The sequence below is a fragment of the Epinephelus fuscoguttatus genome, linkage group LG2 (genome assembly GCF_011397635.1).
Source record: "Epinephelus fuscoguttatus linkage group LG2, E.fuscoguttatus.final_Chr_v1".
Classification (NCBI taxonomy): Eukaryota; Metazoa; Chordata; class Actinopteri; order Perciformes; family Serranidae; genus Epinephelus; species Epinephelus fuscoguttatus.
In genome coordinates this window covers 13,073,613-13,092,025 of record NC_064753.1, presented here as the reverse complement: position 1 = coordinate 13,092,025, position 18,413 = coordinate 13,073,613, and the positions used below count along the sequence as shown (strand labels likewise).

The 18,413-nt window shown below is 42.2% G+C and overlaps 1 protein-coding gene across 4 annotated transcripts in view; it reads left to right on the top strand.

Annotated features, from left to right (window-relative positions):
• The window catches only part of LOC125898749 (A-kinase anchor protein 13-like), a 140,914-nt gene that overhangs the window by 79,259 nt on the left and 43,242 nt on the right, over positions 1-18,413 (top strand). For 3 of the 4 annotated variants that reach the window (XM_049592702.1, XM_049592685.1, XM_049592693.1), the window contains exons 11-17: positions 2,686-2,831; positions 5,901-6,265; positions 7,735-7,782; positions 10,723-10,900; positions 11,373-11,475; positions 15,827-15,869; positions 16,120-16,231. In XM_049592702.1, coding sequence (XP_049448659.1) covers positions 2,686-2,831; positions 5,901-6,265; positions 7,735-7,782; positions 10,723-10,900; positions 11,373-11,475; positions 15,827-15,869; positions 16,120-16,231 — 995 coding nt within the window. The remainder of the gene's footprint in view (positions 1-2,685; positions 2,832-5,900; positions 6,266-7,734; positions 7,783-10,722; positions 10,901-11,372; positions 11,476-15,826; positions 15,870-16,119; positions 16,232-18,413) is intronic. The other variant, XM_049592710.1, reaches the window with a different exon arrangement.

The following is an 18,413-nucleotide window of genomic DNA, read 5'->3' as shown; positions in this document are numbered from 1 at the left end:
CAGCAGTTAATCAGTTGCAGGAAGTCTGTGACTGTGCCCCCCATTTGCTCGTTTGTTGTTGCACTCTAACAGATTCTTGCTAAAATGAAGGGCTCTGTCACTGACCACTCCCAGTGCAACCCTTTGTCCTATCCACCAGCCCCCTGATGGCCCCGTCCTCTGAGCAGCTGACTGCAGCTGAATGTTCAAGCCTCAGGATTCCTAAAGTACCCACTCGCTATAGCCAGAGATCAACTGTATTTGGTGTGCGCCATTGGTGCGCGTCTTTATTCTGTAACAACATTATTTAGTTACTGTCGACATGTTCACATATAACCCAGACACATAAGGAACTTCCTCTTGTGCACATGAGTACAGGGAAAATGTTCCTGAGGGATAAAGAATAACTTCCGTTTTCTGGAGCAGAAATAGACATCAGAAATGATGCAAAATATACAAACTCAGTGAATGATCTCATCCAGTTGCTTTTGGCCTCTGGCTAAAATAAGCCTACTATTATACATCCGCTAGCCGAGTGCAATCTTCCTCTTTTAGTTTGGCCTGGGATATTATCTGTACATGTCCTTACATGTACAAAATGCTGCAGCAACACAGGGCTGTTGCATAAGAACGGCTGTGCTGTGTGCAGACGAGGGGGCTTGAAAAAAAAAACTTGTAAGATAATACATTATATTTATAGAGCTCATTTTTATACAAGCGATGTAGGTAAAAGTGCTTTACAAGCACATAAAAACAAGGGCAATTAGACAGTGAAGAGTAAGTAGATGATTAAATGTATATGTGAAAGTAAAAAAAAAAAAAAACAGCATGAATAATAATAAAGGTTTTCAGTTGTCATTAAAAAACAGAGCCTGTGTCTCGTAAAGCAAAGCATGCAAATTGCAGGGAGGGGCATTTTAGCTCATTTCCGTATTCAAGTACTCTCTTATTATTGAGTAGTCAAGTAAAGGGGTGGGAATCACCAGAGGATCCACGATACGATATAATCGTGATACTTAAATCACGATACAACAATAATATGTTGCGCTATGCTGTAATATATTCCCTTTTTTCAACTGTAAATTATCTCCCCAAAGGAAACTTTGTCAACATCTGTTTTATCTAATAAGATAAAGTTCCCAGTCTGTTTATCTCACTTCACTTCGCCATTTTCTTGCAGCAGAATGTATCTAGTTGACTAAAAAGCAATTCATTATAATATTCTCGAAGGCTACCTCAAGTTTGATTTGTATTTGTCATATTAATAATTTCCATAATAAAAAAAATTGATACTTTGCACTGTGTGACGATACGATATTGCCACACAAAAATATCACGATACAAGTATCCCGAAAAAAAAAAATTTAAAAAATGAAAAAATAAAAAAGTAACGGAAGTTAAGGGTCAGAATTGAACATCCACACCAAAATAAGGGTAGGTTTTAGGGTTAGCTTATCTTTCTGCGCTGCACAGACTGTACAAATTAGCTATGATACACAAGTTTAACATTATATGGCTTGCAATGCACAATAATTTTGTTTGTTTTGTCAAAATACTTACAGAAATCAGTCTTATGCCTGGTTGCCATTCTGCCTGAAACATTTTTTCAAATGATGTCTGACTGAAAGCTTTATCTGCGTCTGCACAGATCTGTCAGGTTTGCCAGATGGATCTGTTACATCACTGTGTCCTGTCCAAAAAATGTTAAGTTTTAATATAGAAGCAGGTCAATTTATGTTTATTTTTATTACATATGACTAAATACTGACGTCTTAATCGAGTACTCGTGCCCAGTCCTGAGCAAATAGTGTATTTAAACCCCAGCATGACTCATGGTGGGCTGCTGTTGAATATGGTTCTATGGTTAAGCACTGGGACTGGATCTGGGATCTGAGGCCAGGGCTTTACAGCGAGAGCAGTAGTTTTAGGTTGTTTTTGAGGAAGATATTTAATGTGGCAGAATGCTGGCTATGATTCAGGTGGGGAAGTGGTGACTTACTCAGCCACACATCGATGTGGCTGATGTTTACACACACTGGGCTTCAGCCTGTCTGCGTGCTAATTGCTCCTGATCAAACAACTGAAGTGAAAATGACTCCTAACTTTGCTACAAAATGTTGCAGAGTCTCTGTGAGCCTCTGTAAACATCAGTCAGCCCCAGGGTGACTAATGGTATGTGTGTGATGCCGCACTGTCATGAAAGCTGTTTTGCAGCACATCAATAGCATTTTCAGTTGTCATTTTCTCTGGGTGGGATTTTAACTTCAGTTCTGCTCTCAGACCTTTTAAACACACAAACAGTAGTTGTTTGCCTTCGCGGTTCAGCACAGACGACTGTAGTCAGGACAGTCGGCCATTGATCCGCCAGGCTTTTCACACCTTCTCAGATTCCCAGAAGTCTTTTCACTGCTGTCGAACAGACCTGCTTATGTTTTAGAGGAGGGAATGAAAACTGATTATTTTGGAAACATGGCACTTGTCACTTTAACAGCTGAATGCTCTCATGAGAAAAGACAAAGTTAAATAGAATCTAACTTTAATCACATTATACCGGAATGTTTTTCTGATTGAAATGTCAGCATTTCTCCTGGTACCTTCGTATTCCTGATAGTTCCAGTTAATCAATTTTCTACTTAAAAGTGCTCTATTTCTCTGTGATTTTCAATCCACCATATTTCGGTGTTAACAAATTGTTGTGTCTTTCAGGATCCTCGCAGTCTTCAGCGTTTCCCAGTTTGCCCAGTAGAACCAGCAGTGCCACCAGCTGTCCCTCCACCGCACACAGAGACTCTGGCAGCGACATAGAAAGCCTCCTGAACGCAGAGCCAGGATATGACAGCGTCTTCAGAAAGGTCAGACTCACTGCTTTCTCTTTGTAGCTGGGGTTCAGTGGGAAAGCTTCACCTCCAGGACAGACAAACTGGACGTTTGACTGGGGATTTGCCAACTCTACTACGAGGAAACCCCTAAATTCACTTATGAAAACATCAACACTGAGTTGGTTATGAACAGTGCTTTGAAATTATAGCAAAGATGGGAGCAGAGTGGCTGTTTAAATCCCAGTTGCATGTGGTAATTTGGGGCAGAACAAAAACTAGAACAAAAAAGCAAAAACAGGTCTTATCAGTGTTTCTGTATGAGAGTTAACCAGCTACATAGAAAACCAAACTTAAAAACAATCAATAAATAAATGTAAAAATGATAAATGATGCGTTTGCTTTCATTTTGCCGTGAATTCAGGATTCAACCAAATCCTCCACTGGCTGCAGTCCAAAGCTCCAGTTCACTCACACTGAGCGGCAAGAATATATTTTGTGTTGTCCTCTGCAACTAGTCCTATAGGGATTTTATAGTACATATATGAAGTAGCTGTTTTGTCAGTCCCTCAGTCCTGCAACTAGCCCTATAGGGATTATATAGTATATATGAAGTAGCTATTTTGTCAGTCTGTGCTTGGCTTTTTTTATTTATCAGCACCTGAGGCTGAGATGCCAAACATCTACTAAGCATCTTTTTAAGCCGGCAGCTCTACACTGCTGCTGGGGAAGTGCAAGACGTGGTCCCTGCTGTCACTCTGCTGCTGTTGAAAGTCTGTTTGAAGCCAGGCACCCTTTGGTTAACATTGAAATACTTGTATCTCTCCGTTTCTGCAGCCTTGAGTGCTCCAGACATGCTCATGGTAATGTGAACCGAATGTCCTTTTTGTTGTAAACAACAATGGGAAGAGTCAGTGCAGACAGCATCAGCTGCCGGGGAGTATACAGTATGATGCTGAGGGTTAGGATACTGTAGATAGACAGGGACAGGGCAAAATGGGCCATGAAATCCACAGGCTTTGATTCCACACAAAGACCACAGCGGCTAAATTCAGCTTCAGAAAGAGAGGATTAATGTCTTCACTGCTCTCTGAAGGCGAGATCTCTTTCTTTTGCCCTAGACGATACTCAACATTTTCTACAAGCTGTAGAATAATGGCCCAAAGAAACGGTTTCATAACTGGTAGCATTGATCCCGGCAGCGTTTCAGTTGAGCACGTGTCATGTCCATGTGCCCTTGAGTAAGACAGTGTATCTTTAAGTGCTCACTAATTGTATTGTGTAAGGATCATCTAAGAGCCTAAAATATAAAATAAAGTTACAAACTTAGCTGAATCCTTCTCCTAGCTTTGAAGCTAAAACCATGTGACTGACTGACAAACATACACTGCAGTCACATGCATCTGAACGTATAGAGACACACACACACTCGTGCGTTCTCGCACTCCCACAGGAAGTCATGTCTGCAGCATAAAGCAGATCTTTCATTCCCAGCTCACCAACAGAAGCAGCTCTATGCTCAGCGCTCTCTCTGCAGCTGGCAGCACAATAGGCCCAGTTAAAGCTCACACCTAAAAATTAGCCCTAAATGGACTATCCCATACCTGTGTGTGTGCATGCAGGAGCTCTTTCCCACCAGAGCCAGGTCAGAGAGTATTTACCACTTCTCTTTGTTTTCATGGTGTAATTCAGGGCTCATATTGCAGTCAGATAGACAACAACATCCAAAAATAAAACAAGGAGTCCCAGCAAATGTCTTCGCTGTGAATCACTGACCTGAAACAATGATTAACACGTCTTGAAAAGACTGTATATATCACTCATATAAGGTTTTTCCTGGGAAAGGTTTGCTTTCACAAGGTTGCCATCTTTTATTGGTGTTTGTTTTATGTCAGTGTTGCTATAAAGTGGCTCTTGCTCATTATCCCTAAGCCTTGCCATTTGGTCCTCATTATATCCCATTCCTGCGGATTAAATAGCCCTCAGCATTCTCTTAATTCATCGCATGCTTCAGTTAAAAAATGCTGATGGATATACACAGTGATTGGCGAGGTAATTAAAAATTATTTGAAGGACATCTGTTCTGTTGCATTCTATCCTGTTGTGTTCTCCTGTATTCTATTCTATACTGGTCTGATTTCTTCTGGTATATCATATGTTGCTTTATTCTCTTTAGGGCTGTACCCAACTCAGAATTAAGCCAGTCAAATCAAATTTGGCTGATCAATATGAATATTTGAGCATTTGGTTTTTTTTGTCTATATGAAGTTTTTTGCCGGCACTACATATCAAGCAAAAGCCAGAGACTGTGTCGCACCAATTTATTGTGAGCTGTAAGTTCAGCACTTCTAATCAGAAGAGAGATGATAATGTTATCTCAGAGCCCTATGATGCAGAGTCACTCTTTCTCTGTGCTGCTGCCTGCATGTCCGCAGCGCCCTGAACTAAAGAGGAGTGTGAAAGTCAAAAGTGTCACTCCGCAGCAAAATCTGGGAACCAAAACACTGCACATAGCACAAAAAGTGAGCAACCTCAGTCGACTGAGGGGTCTCCAACTGATGATTCTATACTGTTCTTATGTCATCTGTTATATTCTGTTTCTACTATTCTACTGTGTTCTGCTCTATTCTGCTCTACTCTATAGTATTTTATTTTGTTCTGTTCAGGTCCATTGCATTCTATCCTGTATCTGTGTGGCTGGTTAAATAGAGAAATTGGCTCATCTATTTTAAGTATTCCCAGGTTACTGTTGCTAGATGACCAAGAAGTCATTTCCCTGTTATTCGGAGTTAAGGGTTCCACTTCCTGTGCAGCCCTGTGAGAAGAGCAAGGCCCTGATACTGCCAGCTGTAATACTCTTTCCACTGGAGCGCTCCTTGATTAAATATGGGATGGAAGTGAATACTTAAGTGAAAACAGCTACTTTTACACACGTCTGCTCCCTGAAATAATAAATCAATCAACATTTCATTAGAGCTCGGCATTGAATTCGCTCATTTTTGAATTAATGAAGCGGTTCTTGTGGCTCAGGACAAACTGTCACTTTTAGGAAGTGCTTCTTTTACTTTGACAGTTATGATATGTGTATTTTTTTTATGTCTGCAGAATGATGAACCAGTGACAGGAGGAGACAGTGCCAGCGAGGTTTCCGTCTCCTGTTCCTCCACAGACGACACCGCCAGCGTCGGTCCGTCGAGCTCCAGTCCAGAGGGCAGCCACGGCCTGGAATGCAGCTGGAGCCCAGAGGAGGGCATCCAGACTGGGGCTGCTACCACTACAGGACCAGACAGCGTTGGATGTGGTGGTGGAGGAGGAGGAGGAGCGGGAGAAGCTGAAGAAGAAGCCAAAGACAGAGTGACAGAGGTACTACGGCGCCCCTGCTCCAGCATTCGATCCCAGTCGCCACATCGCCGCCACAGCTGGGGTCCTGGAAAGAACAACGGAGAAGACGCAGAGATGAACCAGAGGAGGTGAGACTGGGAAGACAAGATTATATTTGATTCCTTAAGATGAAGTAACTCTAATTACATTGCAGATGTAGTTGAATTGATAGCGAGATAAGAATGTTACTCCTTTGTCCTCGCCATCGGCTGCTGGTGTTCGCCTGGCGTTAGTCAGTAGATGTCAGTAGACCTGATGTGTGCAGATGTCAGTATTATTAGAGCTTATTGATGTCACTCCCTCTGTGCCATGTCAAGTGTTTCCTCCTCCTGCTGTGAGCAGCTGTGTTGCCATTTGTCTGGTGTTGGTAGGGAGCTACCAAAATTACACACACACACACAGAGTTGCATACGCACAGAGACTCAGAGAAACACACGTTCACACTCACAGCAATATGCACCGAAGCCATCAGTTGGCACGTACTGCTTCACACACACACATCGACACACTAAGAACACTAATGCAGAGCACATTAACAACAAGACCTTGACATCTATTTTGTCTTGTGTGCTGTAACGGTGGCCTGTCATGGACTGTGTGCAGAGTAGATGCCAGGCAATAAAAGGCCTAGGGCACAATGTTGGAGTAAAAACAGAAACACAACTGCTTTAGACTTTCATCAGCTGCTATTTTTACGATATCCAGGTTGGGCACAAACACACATTACTGCCAAGCTTTCATCTGTAGTCTTTTTTTACAGTGTAACTAACGACAGAACGGAGAGTCATTTTTTGACCAGAGGTGTGCTTTACAGATAAACATGAGGCACCTGGAGCACATAAGAAGAATGAAAGGACAAAACATTTATAGAAATGTTCCTCCTGCTGCTAAAAGTGCATTCTGGGTAAAGACTGTAGAGACATTTCTATAACTCAGGAAGTATCTTTTACATGTCAAGCAACAGGGAAAGTGAATGCAATGAATGTAATTAGTAAGAAGACCACATATCATTCATTACCTGTTCCTGCCTGCCCCCTATAAACATGTTTAGCTTGTTTGTAAAAGGGACAGTTCACCCCAAAATCAATAACACACATTTTAAAATGACAGGGTTTTTATGGTGGGTTACGCACAAGACTATTTCTTCGCTGTCTGCAGAAATTTAGCAAATTTACTCATTGCTCCCAACCAAGAAATAGGCACCTAGCCCTCCATCATATGTACATTTTTTTTAATGAGTGATCTTTTGATGTGCTGGTAGGTCGACTTTTTTGCCGATGGACAGAGCCAGCCACATTATTCCTTTAACACCATTATTCTGAAGAAATGCCTTTGTTATCACTCCTCCAACATGGTGACCTGTGCCTCAGAGCTTAACACACACACAGTAGTGCCCACAGAAATCCAACCCTTCTCAAAGACTGTGGTTCCATCAGCAAATAAATAGTTCATTTATTCATTCATTATGTTCTTATTGACCTGCCATTCTCTCATATTCCAACTCATCTCACCTTTCATCCACCGCTCCCCGTCTCTGTCTCTCATCCATCACCTTCAGCTCCGTCCGTAGCCCTGGTGAGGGGAAGCCGACCTTTCACCGGAGAAGGTACTAATAAATCACATTCATGATTTCATGTGATGATAAGATTGACTTGTTGCTAGGTGACATGCAATGGCAAATTCATGTAGGTGTAGCCTCTGCGAATCTCCCCCACTTTTTTAATGTATGCTTGTTGAACTGCTGCTGCATTGTGCTCCATCCCTGCAGGCGACTGTGCTGAAAAATGTTGCTCTCTTTTCCCCCGTTGGAATGTGCAAGAAATACTGTGGCAAATAGATGGTTGAGACACACTGGTGTTTTGTATTGCAGTGGTAATAACAAGCAGCCACACAGAAAGAGGGGAGTTTAGCTCTGGTGGCTCAGAGGACTGTATTGGCAAGAGATTGAGAACAGAGGATTTCTTTTTTTTTTTTTTTTTGTGGGGGGGTGGGGGGGGGGTAATAAGGTCTTGAATTGAATTTTTCAAGACAGTAAAAGCTTCAGAGGAGTGTTGTAGGAGACAGTGTGCCACAGGAGTAAAAACAAGATGGAAGATGTCCTTGTGTCATGCAGGATTGTTGTAAATGCAAGAAGAATGGCTTTGTTGCTTTTAAGGCACAGGGAGTTGGTTCTGTAGGCTCAGCCAAACTCTCACCTTGGACTTCTAATGAAGGCCGTTGAATATGAAGGTGGTCATGTAGCATCCATGTTAAGTTCAGGATAGTGTAATGCAACATGCCGATTTCCGGTTTCATCCTTCTGGCGTGACTTAAGTGAAGTCCTAGAAAAGATGTAGGATCCTAGATTGAGAACAGAATGACATGACTGTATAGATTGCATTAATAGTTTAACTGTACTCAATGCCAGTGTCCTACATTGGTTCTACAATGAGCCAGCAGGAGGGAGTAGATGAGTAGATGTAAGGTCAGACAGGCCATTACGTGATTTCTGAAATATTCCAACAGGGTGTCTAGAGGTCCTGAAAAAGTCTGTAAATGTTTAAATACAAATTTACAAATATCAGGCTGTAAAAGTCTTCAAACAGTCTTAAATCTGAATTTGTGAGGTCTTAATTGCCACAAATATTTTATTTAACATTACTCATCTATCCTTTAATTTGCTTTTGTCAAAATGAGTCAAGCTGTTCTGCATCAAAGTCCACACTTCTAATGTTACAAATCTTTACACCTTCCACTAAACTTCATACTGTCTTGCACTTACCTGTCGGCAAAATGTACATCAACCTAAGTCACTCTCATAACCATATTCTTACATAAAACTTACCTCTGCACATGGCCGCAGAGATACTACTTACATTTATACTTCCCTGCAATGCTTAAATAACAAAAAGAGGAGCTTTAAATTTGATCAATAAAATATTTAGAAAAGGTCTTAAAAGGCATTAAATTAAGTGTCTGACACCTTTAGACACCCTGTTTTCACTGTTTTTAACGTGGTTCATCTGTTATAAGTAATTAGCTAATAATGGCCAATAATATCAGCCTGCCTCTATATCTGTCAGGCTATAACTAAGACATGACTCTTATGGTCAGACACCACTGCTTGAACCACTGAGCCACATCTTTGAAGTTCAAGAAAGTAGAGGCTACTACAGCAGTGCTGTCACCAGTGTTAATAGTGCCTAGACTATTCTGACAGTTTATTTCAGGGAAACAGCTTGGGTTCAAGTTTATTTCCTGCGTGCTATTGATATTTCCAAAACACTGCAGCAGGAAATGAACTTGAACCCATTTACAGTGTTTGTGCTTACTAAAGTAAAATCTACTGTACAAAGTTGAAGCAGCAGCGCTCCTATGCCAGAATAGAATCTCTCTTTTCAGACATTCCTGTAACCCCGTCCTTTTCACATCCTCCTCTATCTGCTTCACTGTAACTTTGCCATGACTTGCTTCCCATCACTTCTCTTTATCTCCATCTTCTGTCTTCCCCTCACTAACCCCTCCACCTCACACTCACACCTCAGCCGGTGCCCTCCTGATGCTCCCCACAGCCACGGTGTGCAAGTAGTTAGTTCCCTCAGGTACAGTGTGTTTGTGTGTGTCTGTGGGGGGGGGGGGTTGTTTTTTTTTCACCTGACCTTGTTTGAATAGGGTGTATTTACATGCTGCTTGATTTGCATTTGCCGTTTATGTGGGCGTGTACGCATGTGTGCATGTGTTTTTGGGAGTTCCCTGTCCAGCCAGTTAGTCAGTCAGTAGCTTTCTACAGCAGAGGGCTGCAACAGCTGCAGGTGTTACTCATGTTTCAACACCGAGGACCTTTTGGCTCTGTAGGATAGTATGTTATAATACTGGAAGGAGGCAGGCCTTAATATGACAGATATAGTCATCTACATTCACAGCCCTGAGGATAGGTGAGTGCTGCTCTACACTGGTCACTGGTAATCACCAAGTCATGATTCTTTTGCTCCAGTTTGGGTTAGTGATGTTTGAAGGTGTTGGACTGATGATTTGCTGGATAATGGAGTGCCATACAAACCCAGGAGGTGGAGATAAGAGAGATTTACTGCTGGAGCTTTAACTATCACAGAGTCTGTCCTGAGGCGAATAGAGCTGCGGTCACGTAGTATAGCTCATCCTGAAATGTAGCTGTAGTTTTCCTCTCCATAATCATTGTATTGGATTTTTCAAGGCCTCTTATTTCCAGTCATAGATCGATGTAATTGGGTTTGTAAATCACAGCTGCAGAGCTCTCTATGCTGATGCTGATGTTGGAAGACATTTGCTGCTGCTTCAGCTGTAAATCTGGTCCGGAGCCCAGTGATAACTCAGCTGGCTAAACACTGTGCAGGACCAGCTGTGTGTGTATGTCTGTCAACAGGTGCATGTGTGCATGTCTATGTGTTAGTTTGTGTTTGTTGCAGCAGGGGCTGGGTGTAAACAGAAGTCTGTGATGAATAGTCCAGAGAGACTGGTGGAGAGTATGTGTGCAGTACAGTCATTCCTCCTTCTTTGAGGTCACTTGTGTGTCGTTTTATTCATACAGCTACAGCCTGGAGGGGCTCAGTGGGGTCCAGGAAGAGCTGAGAGGCCCCACCACTCAGGGTCCCCGAATCCTGGAGCCTTCAAGGATGCCCCGGCATGACAGCGATGACAGGGGCTCCCTGGTTTCTCTGACAGAGGAGCAGGAGGAGCTGGGGGAGCATGGCAGACTACATGACCCGGTCAGCTAACACACACACTCACACACACACACACACACACATCATCATCATGTTCGTCCTTTAGATGTCATATCTTCATACTGTCACACAGTCGGCCCAGAGGGAACCTCACAAACATCCTCAGCTTAATTCACATGAGAGGAAAAATGGATTTGTAAAGCTTGTACGTAAACAAGACTTAGAAGCAGTCTGGGGAACTTTGTCAGTTTGGGGATTAGTACGAATTAATAAACATCACTTTCCTCAGGCGGCTTCTCTCCGCTCTCATTGAATTTAAAACAAATTGTGAACACAACATCACAAATCATCTATGTAGTTTCCCTTTTTAGTTTGTCCTTCCTGTTTCCAGTTTAGTGACTGGTAATTTTTTTTTTTGTTTGTTCCACATCATCTCTGCATGCTTTAGTGTCCTTTTTTTTTGTTAAACTGCATGCACGGTGTGTTTGACACAAGCTTTTGTCTCTTGCCCCAGAAATTAAGGAGGTATCGGCCTCTGCGAAACAGCTGTCCTCCCATGACCCTGCCTCTCACCAAGTCTGTATCTATGCTCGCCATCAGCCAGAGAGACATTGATGGTGAGTGACAAGTCGTCTGGCTGCTTTTCTGTTTTACCCTCAGTGATCACATTACAGTTATAGATCACGGCTGCTATTTTTAACACTGAGCATCTCTGACCTCTTTATCAATAAATTCCTTTTCAGTTATCCTGCTTTAAAATGATAATATATCAAAATTGTAAAAAAGTGTACTTCACATGGTCCTTTCTCTAAGCTGATAAGGCCAAAGTGTTACAAAGTTATTATGTTTTCCCTGAATCAGTTCCATTAATAATGAAGACAAAACTAGACATGTAAATGGAAAGGTGTTATCTACGTAGGTGAGGTGAGGAAGTATGCTTAATAAATACAGCAGAAAGGTAATTAAATACAGAGGCATCTATTGTCTCAATTATTTAAAGGCCTGACACACCTACGGTCCACACACAGCTGTTTTCACTTATTTGCCTCATGTGAGGACTGTGTGGGTGTGTGCATGCTGTGCTGAATTAATTTTGCCCTACCTGTTAGGGTGGGGGACGTTACACCTTTATCATCCTCACTGGTTCATTAAAGGCTGAGTGAGTAGGATTTTGGCGGTTGTGGTTTGTAAACACAACATTCAGAGTTGGCTCTGGCTCAGTGACTCCTCCAGGATGTGTGTGTTTGATCTTGCACCTGAGGCACGTTCAGTCTAAAAACAGTGTGCACTGTTTTGCTATGGTTTTCTGGTTGCACTACATGTTTTCCTCAAAATGGTGTGAAACAGTGTACAGCAAGCTTGTGTCAGAAATGTTACCCAGTCAGCAGTGACATGTATAGAAATAAATGTCCAGTAGATTTCTACTTATTGTACATACATGTTTGCTTTTATTTCACACTTGCTTTGGCAATGTTAACATATGTTTCCTATGCCAGTAGAGCCCAACTGAACTGAACTGAACTGAACTGAACTGAACTGAACTGAACTGAATTGAATTGATTTGAATTGAACTGAATAGGGCAGCACTGTGGTACAGTGGTTAGCATTATCGCCTCACCACAACAGGGTTCAAACCCAGGGTGGGGAAGCCCTTCTATGTGCATGTTCTCCCCGTGTCAGCATGGGTCTACTCCGGCTTCCTCCCACAGTCCGAAGCCATGCAGGTTAATTGATTGCCCATAGGTGTGAATGTGAGCGTGGATAGTCTGGCAACCTGTCCAGGGTGTACCCTGCCTCTCACCCAATGTCAGCTGGGATAGGCTCCAGCCCCCCTGCGACCCCTAACAGGATGAGCGTTTACAGAAAATTAATAAATGAATTGAATTCAATCCAATTGAACTAAACTGAACTGAACTGGGTGTTAAACACACCACTGTTACCATTTATATAAACATTTGGCTACGTACATTTTGTCAGGACTGAATGCACCCCTGGTTGCTACATTGTTATAGAGGCCCGCCCTCACACCCTGCACATTGTTTCTGGCTGGTGGCTTTGCACCACTGTCCAAAGGTTGACACGCAGAAATGCCTGAACACAGCAAACTAAGAAAATTCGGGCACAGGTCGGGGTCTCTGCAGATACAGACTTGCTGCACACTCTTTGTAAGTGATGATGGAGCCTATACATTGTTTTTAGGAAGATCCTACTCATTTTGCCTTTAACTTTGGTGAAGTTATTCCAGCACAGCTCCACCCAACCTGAGCAGAGGTGGAATTAGCCAGAAAAAGTAAAAACACCTGTGTGAGTGTCCAGGGCCTTTGAAATATTTCTTTATTTCTTCACCAGTTAATATGCCCGGTAATGAAGTTTCTCTTTATCTTGACATTTCTACCTCCTGTACCCCCTCCTCACTGTTATTATAAAACTCCTGATTTTAATAAGTGATCACTTCCTGCTTTGGTTCTTTCCTGTCTGCCCCCCCAGCGGTGGGACGCCTGAGACGTAAGAGGCGAATTTCCTTCTCTTTCAACCTTTCCCCCATCCTCACCAAATCTAAGTCTCAGTTCCTTTATGGAGACTCCTCGTCTAGCGATGATGAGGATAACTTGAGTAAGTAACGTCCTGTAAATGTAGCTGCAGTAGAGCAGTAGCTGTGACGTCAGAATCAGAGCAGTAGCTGCTCCTGTTAGAGTTCCCTCTCAAAAGACTGTAGCCCAGAGTCAAAGCTGCCGTCACTGTTCACTGTGTGAATATGAAAGTAATGACGGCTCATCCTGCTGAAAAGGGTCCAGTTCACATCGTCATACATAGCGCAGCCAAACAAAAGTTTTGCTTTAATTAAGGAACACATTAACGATCTTTGACACACTCAAATGTTAATGAGCTAGTCATTGGCTAAGTACAAAGATTTGTGCACCCATGTGCCCAGTTGTGACCCACAGCACAGACATGTTTATGTCCCTCCTCTATAGGTGTCAAAAAGCTCTCTGAAATCATCCACATAAAGGTAGACGAGGTTGGCTGAAAGAAAACTGGTTGTACTAAATGACTAAATCATAGTATTCTATCACAAAATACACATATAATGGACTTTACTGAATGTTCACAGAAATTATGCATAAACATTCAGCCTTAACTTATGTTCGACCTCTTGCTTTCTACAGTTTATCAGTGGGTGAGTGCTCTGTTGTATTTATGCTTTTACAGAAAGCAGGAAGAAAGGCACTTAAACCTCGGTGCTGAAGGGCAAGGAAGCCCAAAAGTTCATCTGCAACAAACTTTTCACAAGGAAACCACTAATTACTGCTGATATTAAGCTGCTTCCAGTATAAATGTGCAATTAGAATAATGATAATAATTCCTGTTGATGACGTTAAATAAGACCTTGACTTTTCCCGTCCCCTACCCAGCCTAGTATTTAGCTGACCTTTAATTCGATGATTATTTATTTTGTCTCTTTGGAAAAAATGAAACACAATCACCAGAGAAAGAGGGAAAGGAATAATCATAAACACTGCAGGTGAACTGCCCCACAGATAAATGTGAGCCTGTCACCTTTAGTCAGAGACACTGAGCCTTCCCTTTTCTTATCTGTGAGATATTTCCATTAGTGTCCTCTGTCTCCTTGACGATGTTGCTAGCAACACAGGCAGGCCAAAACTTTGCCCTCATTATCCTGTTTTTGGGTTTGACTTTCTGATGCAGAGCAGGCAAGCGATGATTTGCATATTTGCGTGTACGTCAGAATATTGGGGTGGAGTGATTTTTCTAAAAGGAGAGAGCTGTTCCCTTTGTTAAACTGGGGCCGAGTAAGTAGAGGCTTTGTGGTGATTGTTTGGCAAAGACTGCGGTGTATACTCTGATTACATGCTTTAATTATTATTATTTTTAATTTATATTATGTGCAATCAGATAAAAAGTACAACTAGGTCAGAGATTAATTGAAAAATACCAACTGTTTGGCAGTCTGCGGAGCCTGGAAATCCAAGTTTGATTAATAGAGGAGGCTGGGTGGAGTTTGGGTACCACAAGCTACCTACAAGCATCATGGCATTTTGTGATGAGAGACACAGATACAATAACTGTGAACAGATGCTGAGATTGTAATTTTTTTGCAGGGGAAAAAAATGACTTTATATTTCAAGAGTTCACAAGGTTGAATGTAGCCAGGGATTTTTTGGAGCCAGTATTTAGCAGCCATTAATGGCACTGGATCAAAAGGCAGCAGTTCAGCTTCAGCTTTTGGCCTCAGTGCTGGTCGCTCTCATCAGTGCCAGAGTCATTTTGTTTTTTGGCTTCTACACAGCTTCCATGAGAGTAGCTAAATGTTAAATACCTTGCTCAAGGACAGTTAAGGTAGCTGTTTGAGGACAGGAGGGCATGGATTATTCAATTCTCTGCCCAATTCCTGCAGCCAGGACTGGAACTAACAACCCTCTGTTCACAAGAATGATTCTCTACACTGTGTCTAGACAGGAGCCATGGTGTGTGCAGCATGTTAGCAGAGCAGCAGCCTCAGTGCTCTGTGTGCGAGTACACAGGATGCGTTCAAGCACAGTATTGAGTGGCAGGTCATGTGCATTTTGTCAGCACTCAGAGCCCAGTACAATATCACTGTGTATGATTAAAACAGAAGAAAATAGACATAAAGCGTAAAGGTACGCTGGCTTGCGTCTGGTAGGGATAATCTTTCTGTTCCATCAGACGCACGTCAGATGCAGCTGAAACCCCTCCTGTTAAGACATGCCGTTGGTCAGTGAGTTTATCCACATATTCAGAGAAAGCGCAATGACCTGGTGGTTGGTGTGGTCAACACATAAACAGAGTTTTTCACAGCCTAAAATAGAGTGAGGAAGGAGAGTTTCCACCTGAGACAAAAACAGTGACTAAAAATAAACTCCTGTCCTGTTTTTACCAACTCCTGACTCTTTGTTCTACCACTGACTTCCTCTCTCTTCTTTCCAGGTATGAGGTCGTTTTCCAGTGCCTCTGGGTCACTAGCATACAGGTCAGTCCAACTGTACACGCACACATTACCAGATTATAGTTCCATAGATTTTTACAGCAGCTGGGACCTTTATAGTCCTATAAAGAAACTGTATGGAGAGGTTGTTGGGAGCAGCAATGGTTCTCTATGGAACATTTATGGTGCTGTAAAGGACCCGTTTTGGAATGTGTTAACAGGTGAGCTTTGTGAATGCAGCTGTTTGAGGATAAAATTAAACGTGCGTATGTTTATGTGTGTGTGTGTGTACCAGTATATCAGAGGAGGAGCCTGGGCCTCTGCGGAGCGACACTGAAGGAAAGAGTGTGACGAAAGTCAGCCGGACCTTCAGCTACCTCAAGAACAAGATGTACAAGAAGACCAGGGTGAGGGAACAACTAGGTTTATTATTATTCTTAAAGGGACAGTTCACCCCAAATCAAATATGTGTGTCTCTCCTCTTACCTCTAATGCTATTTATCAATCTAGATTGTTTTGGTGTGAGCTGCCAAGTGTTGGAGATAACGGCCATAATGATGTCTGCACTCTTTCCAATATAATGGAACTGGATGGCACTCGGCTTGTGGTGCTCAAAGCACCAAAAAATACATTTCAAGAACTTAGCAGCAATGTCTCCTCCCAGAAATTATGACCTGGTTACTCAAGATAAGCCACAGACCTTGTTGTGAGAAGCTTTACGTAGGAACTACTTTCTTCCTACAGCAACACTGCCCAGAAGGAAGCGTGCATCTACTGCTAGTTCACTTAGCACCACTTAGCTAGCTAACATTGCAACTCAGCCAAGGAGGGCGCTAGTAGTGTTTACATCTCACGTTGTCATGGGCTCAAGCCCTGAAGTAGATGTACCAGTCTGCTCGAGTCTGGCTTTCAAGTGTATGTCTTGGTGCTTTGAGCATCTTAAGCAGGGTGCCATCTCGTAACGTTTCATTCAAGAGAAGGCAGACATCCTTAAGGCTGATTCCTCCAGCACTATGCATCTCATATCAAAACAGATTGATATATAGTACTACAGGTAAGAGGAAAGACATCTATTTTTGAATTTGGGGTGAGCCGTCCCTTTAAAAGTATATTTTCTTTCTTCACTATATACTATTTTCTAAAATGTTTCTCATGTGCACAGTGTGTTTCAGCCTTCCTTCATAGGCTTCTCCTCCTTAAACATTCATTCCTCTAAGTAAGGATGACTGAACACCAGGTTGCTTTTCAGCCTCACACTGTTCCATGTACATAATGTAGGTGTGCTCACATTCACACTGAGAGCTGCCCCGCGCATCTTCCTCTGTTGGCCTCTGAACAGCTCCAGTCAAACAGTTGGGGTTTCGTGTCTTGCTTCAGGGCAAGTCAGTGTTTCTCGTAACTTCTCTTCCTTCACAGTACGTTTTGTTTTTAGCCCGCAAACATTTTCTGGTCACAGACCTGAATCTCGGGTGTAAGATTTGGTCAAGTCATATCCTTGTCTTACACAGAGCCATGTCAGGTTATTTACCTGGCTGAAGGTGTTTTTCCAGTGAGAATATTGTAGTCATTTTTATTACATTTTGGGCATTAATAACTCTGATTATATCTATAAGGTTTCGTCATGGGTTACTGCAATTCAGAAAACACAAAACTTAGCATTGCACTATGAAAATCACTGGAGTGACATACTGTGTTTTGGCATCCATTAATCTGATTTGCAAATAAAAATACCAGTATTTATATTTCAAAGTAGTCCTCATTAGCACGAAAGAGGCTATTAATATATATAGTCAGTTAAACTTGTGTTTACTGTCAGTAGTCGTGCAGCCCTTGCAAAGTGACACAGAGGGGTGAACAGGAAGTAAAACAGGAAGACAGAGCTGGCTGTGGTATTATAATCTCATCTCTAACCTCAGTCATCGTTTTGCTTTTAAAGTGACAGGATTCTGGAGGAGCACACCAGAGCCTGTGTCTGGTTGCTCCCTGTCGAGAGTAAAAGTTATTGATTGTGGTTTTGCAGTAAATTAGCAAAGCTTCAATGTCCAAATTGGCACCCGATTGTTGGATTGCGTTTGTGATATAGTATGTATGTATTCAGTGACAACCAAAATGGCCACCTCAGCAACCACAGACCTGTCACACACCATATGAAAACGTCAACAGGATGAGGCTTTTCAAATCAAAGATAAAACAAAAAGATTGTCCTCTTGTGTTTTTTTTCTTCCTATCATATCATTAATAACCTTTATATATCTAAAAAAAAAAAAATCTGAATGACCTAATTATTATATTTGTGACTACTGTCAGCTGATCTATTTTCGGATGTGCTGTATGCATACAGTTTCTGTACATATCCAGTAAGTATGAATCTTGTGAAAGGGGATCTAGTTAGTGCAGTTTTGACATAGCGTCTGTACCAGACCGGAGGGTCATTGCAGAAATCACACCTCCTGTTGCGAGTCACTTACTTCCTCATTCAGCTTTCCTGATGGAGCCTCAGTGCTGTTAGTCGCTTCAGCCGCAGCCAGGGATGTTATACAGGAGATTCACAGGGAGCCATGGCTTCTCATTGAGATGGAAAGGTTGGCT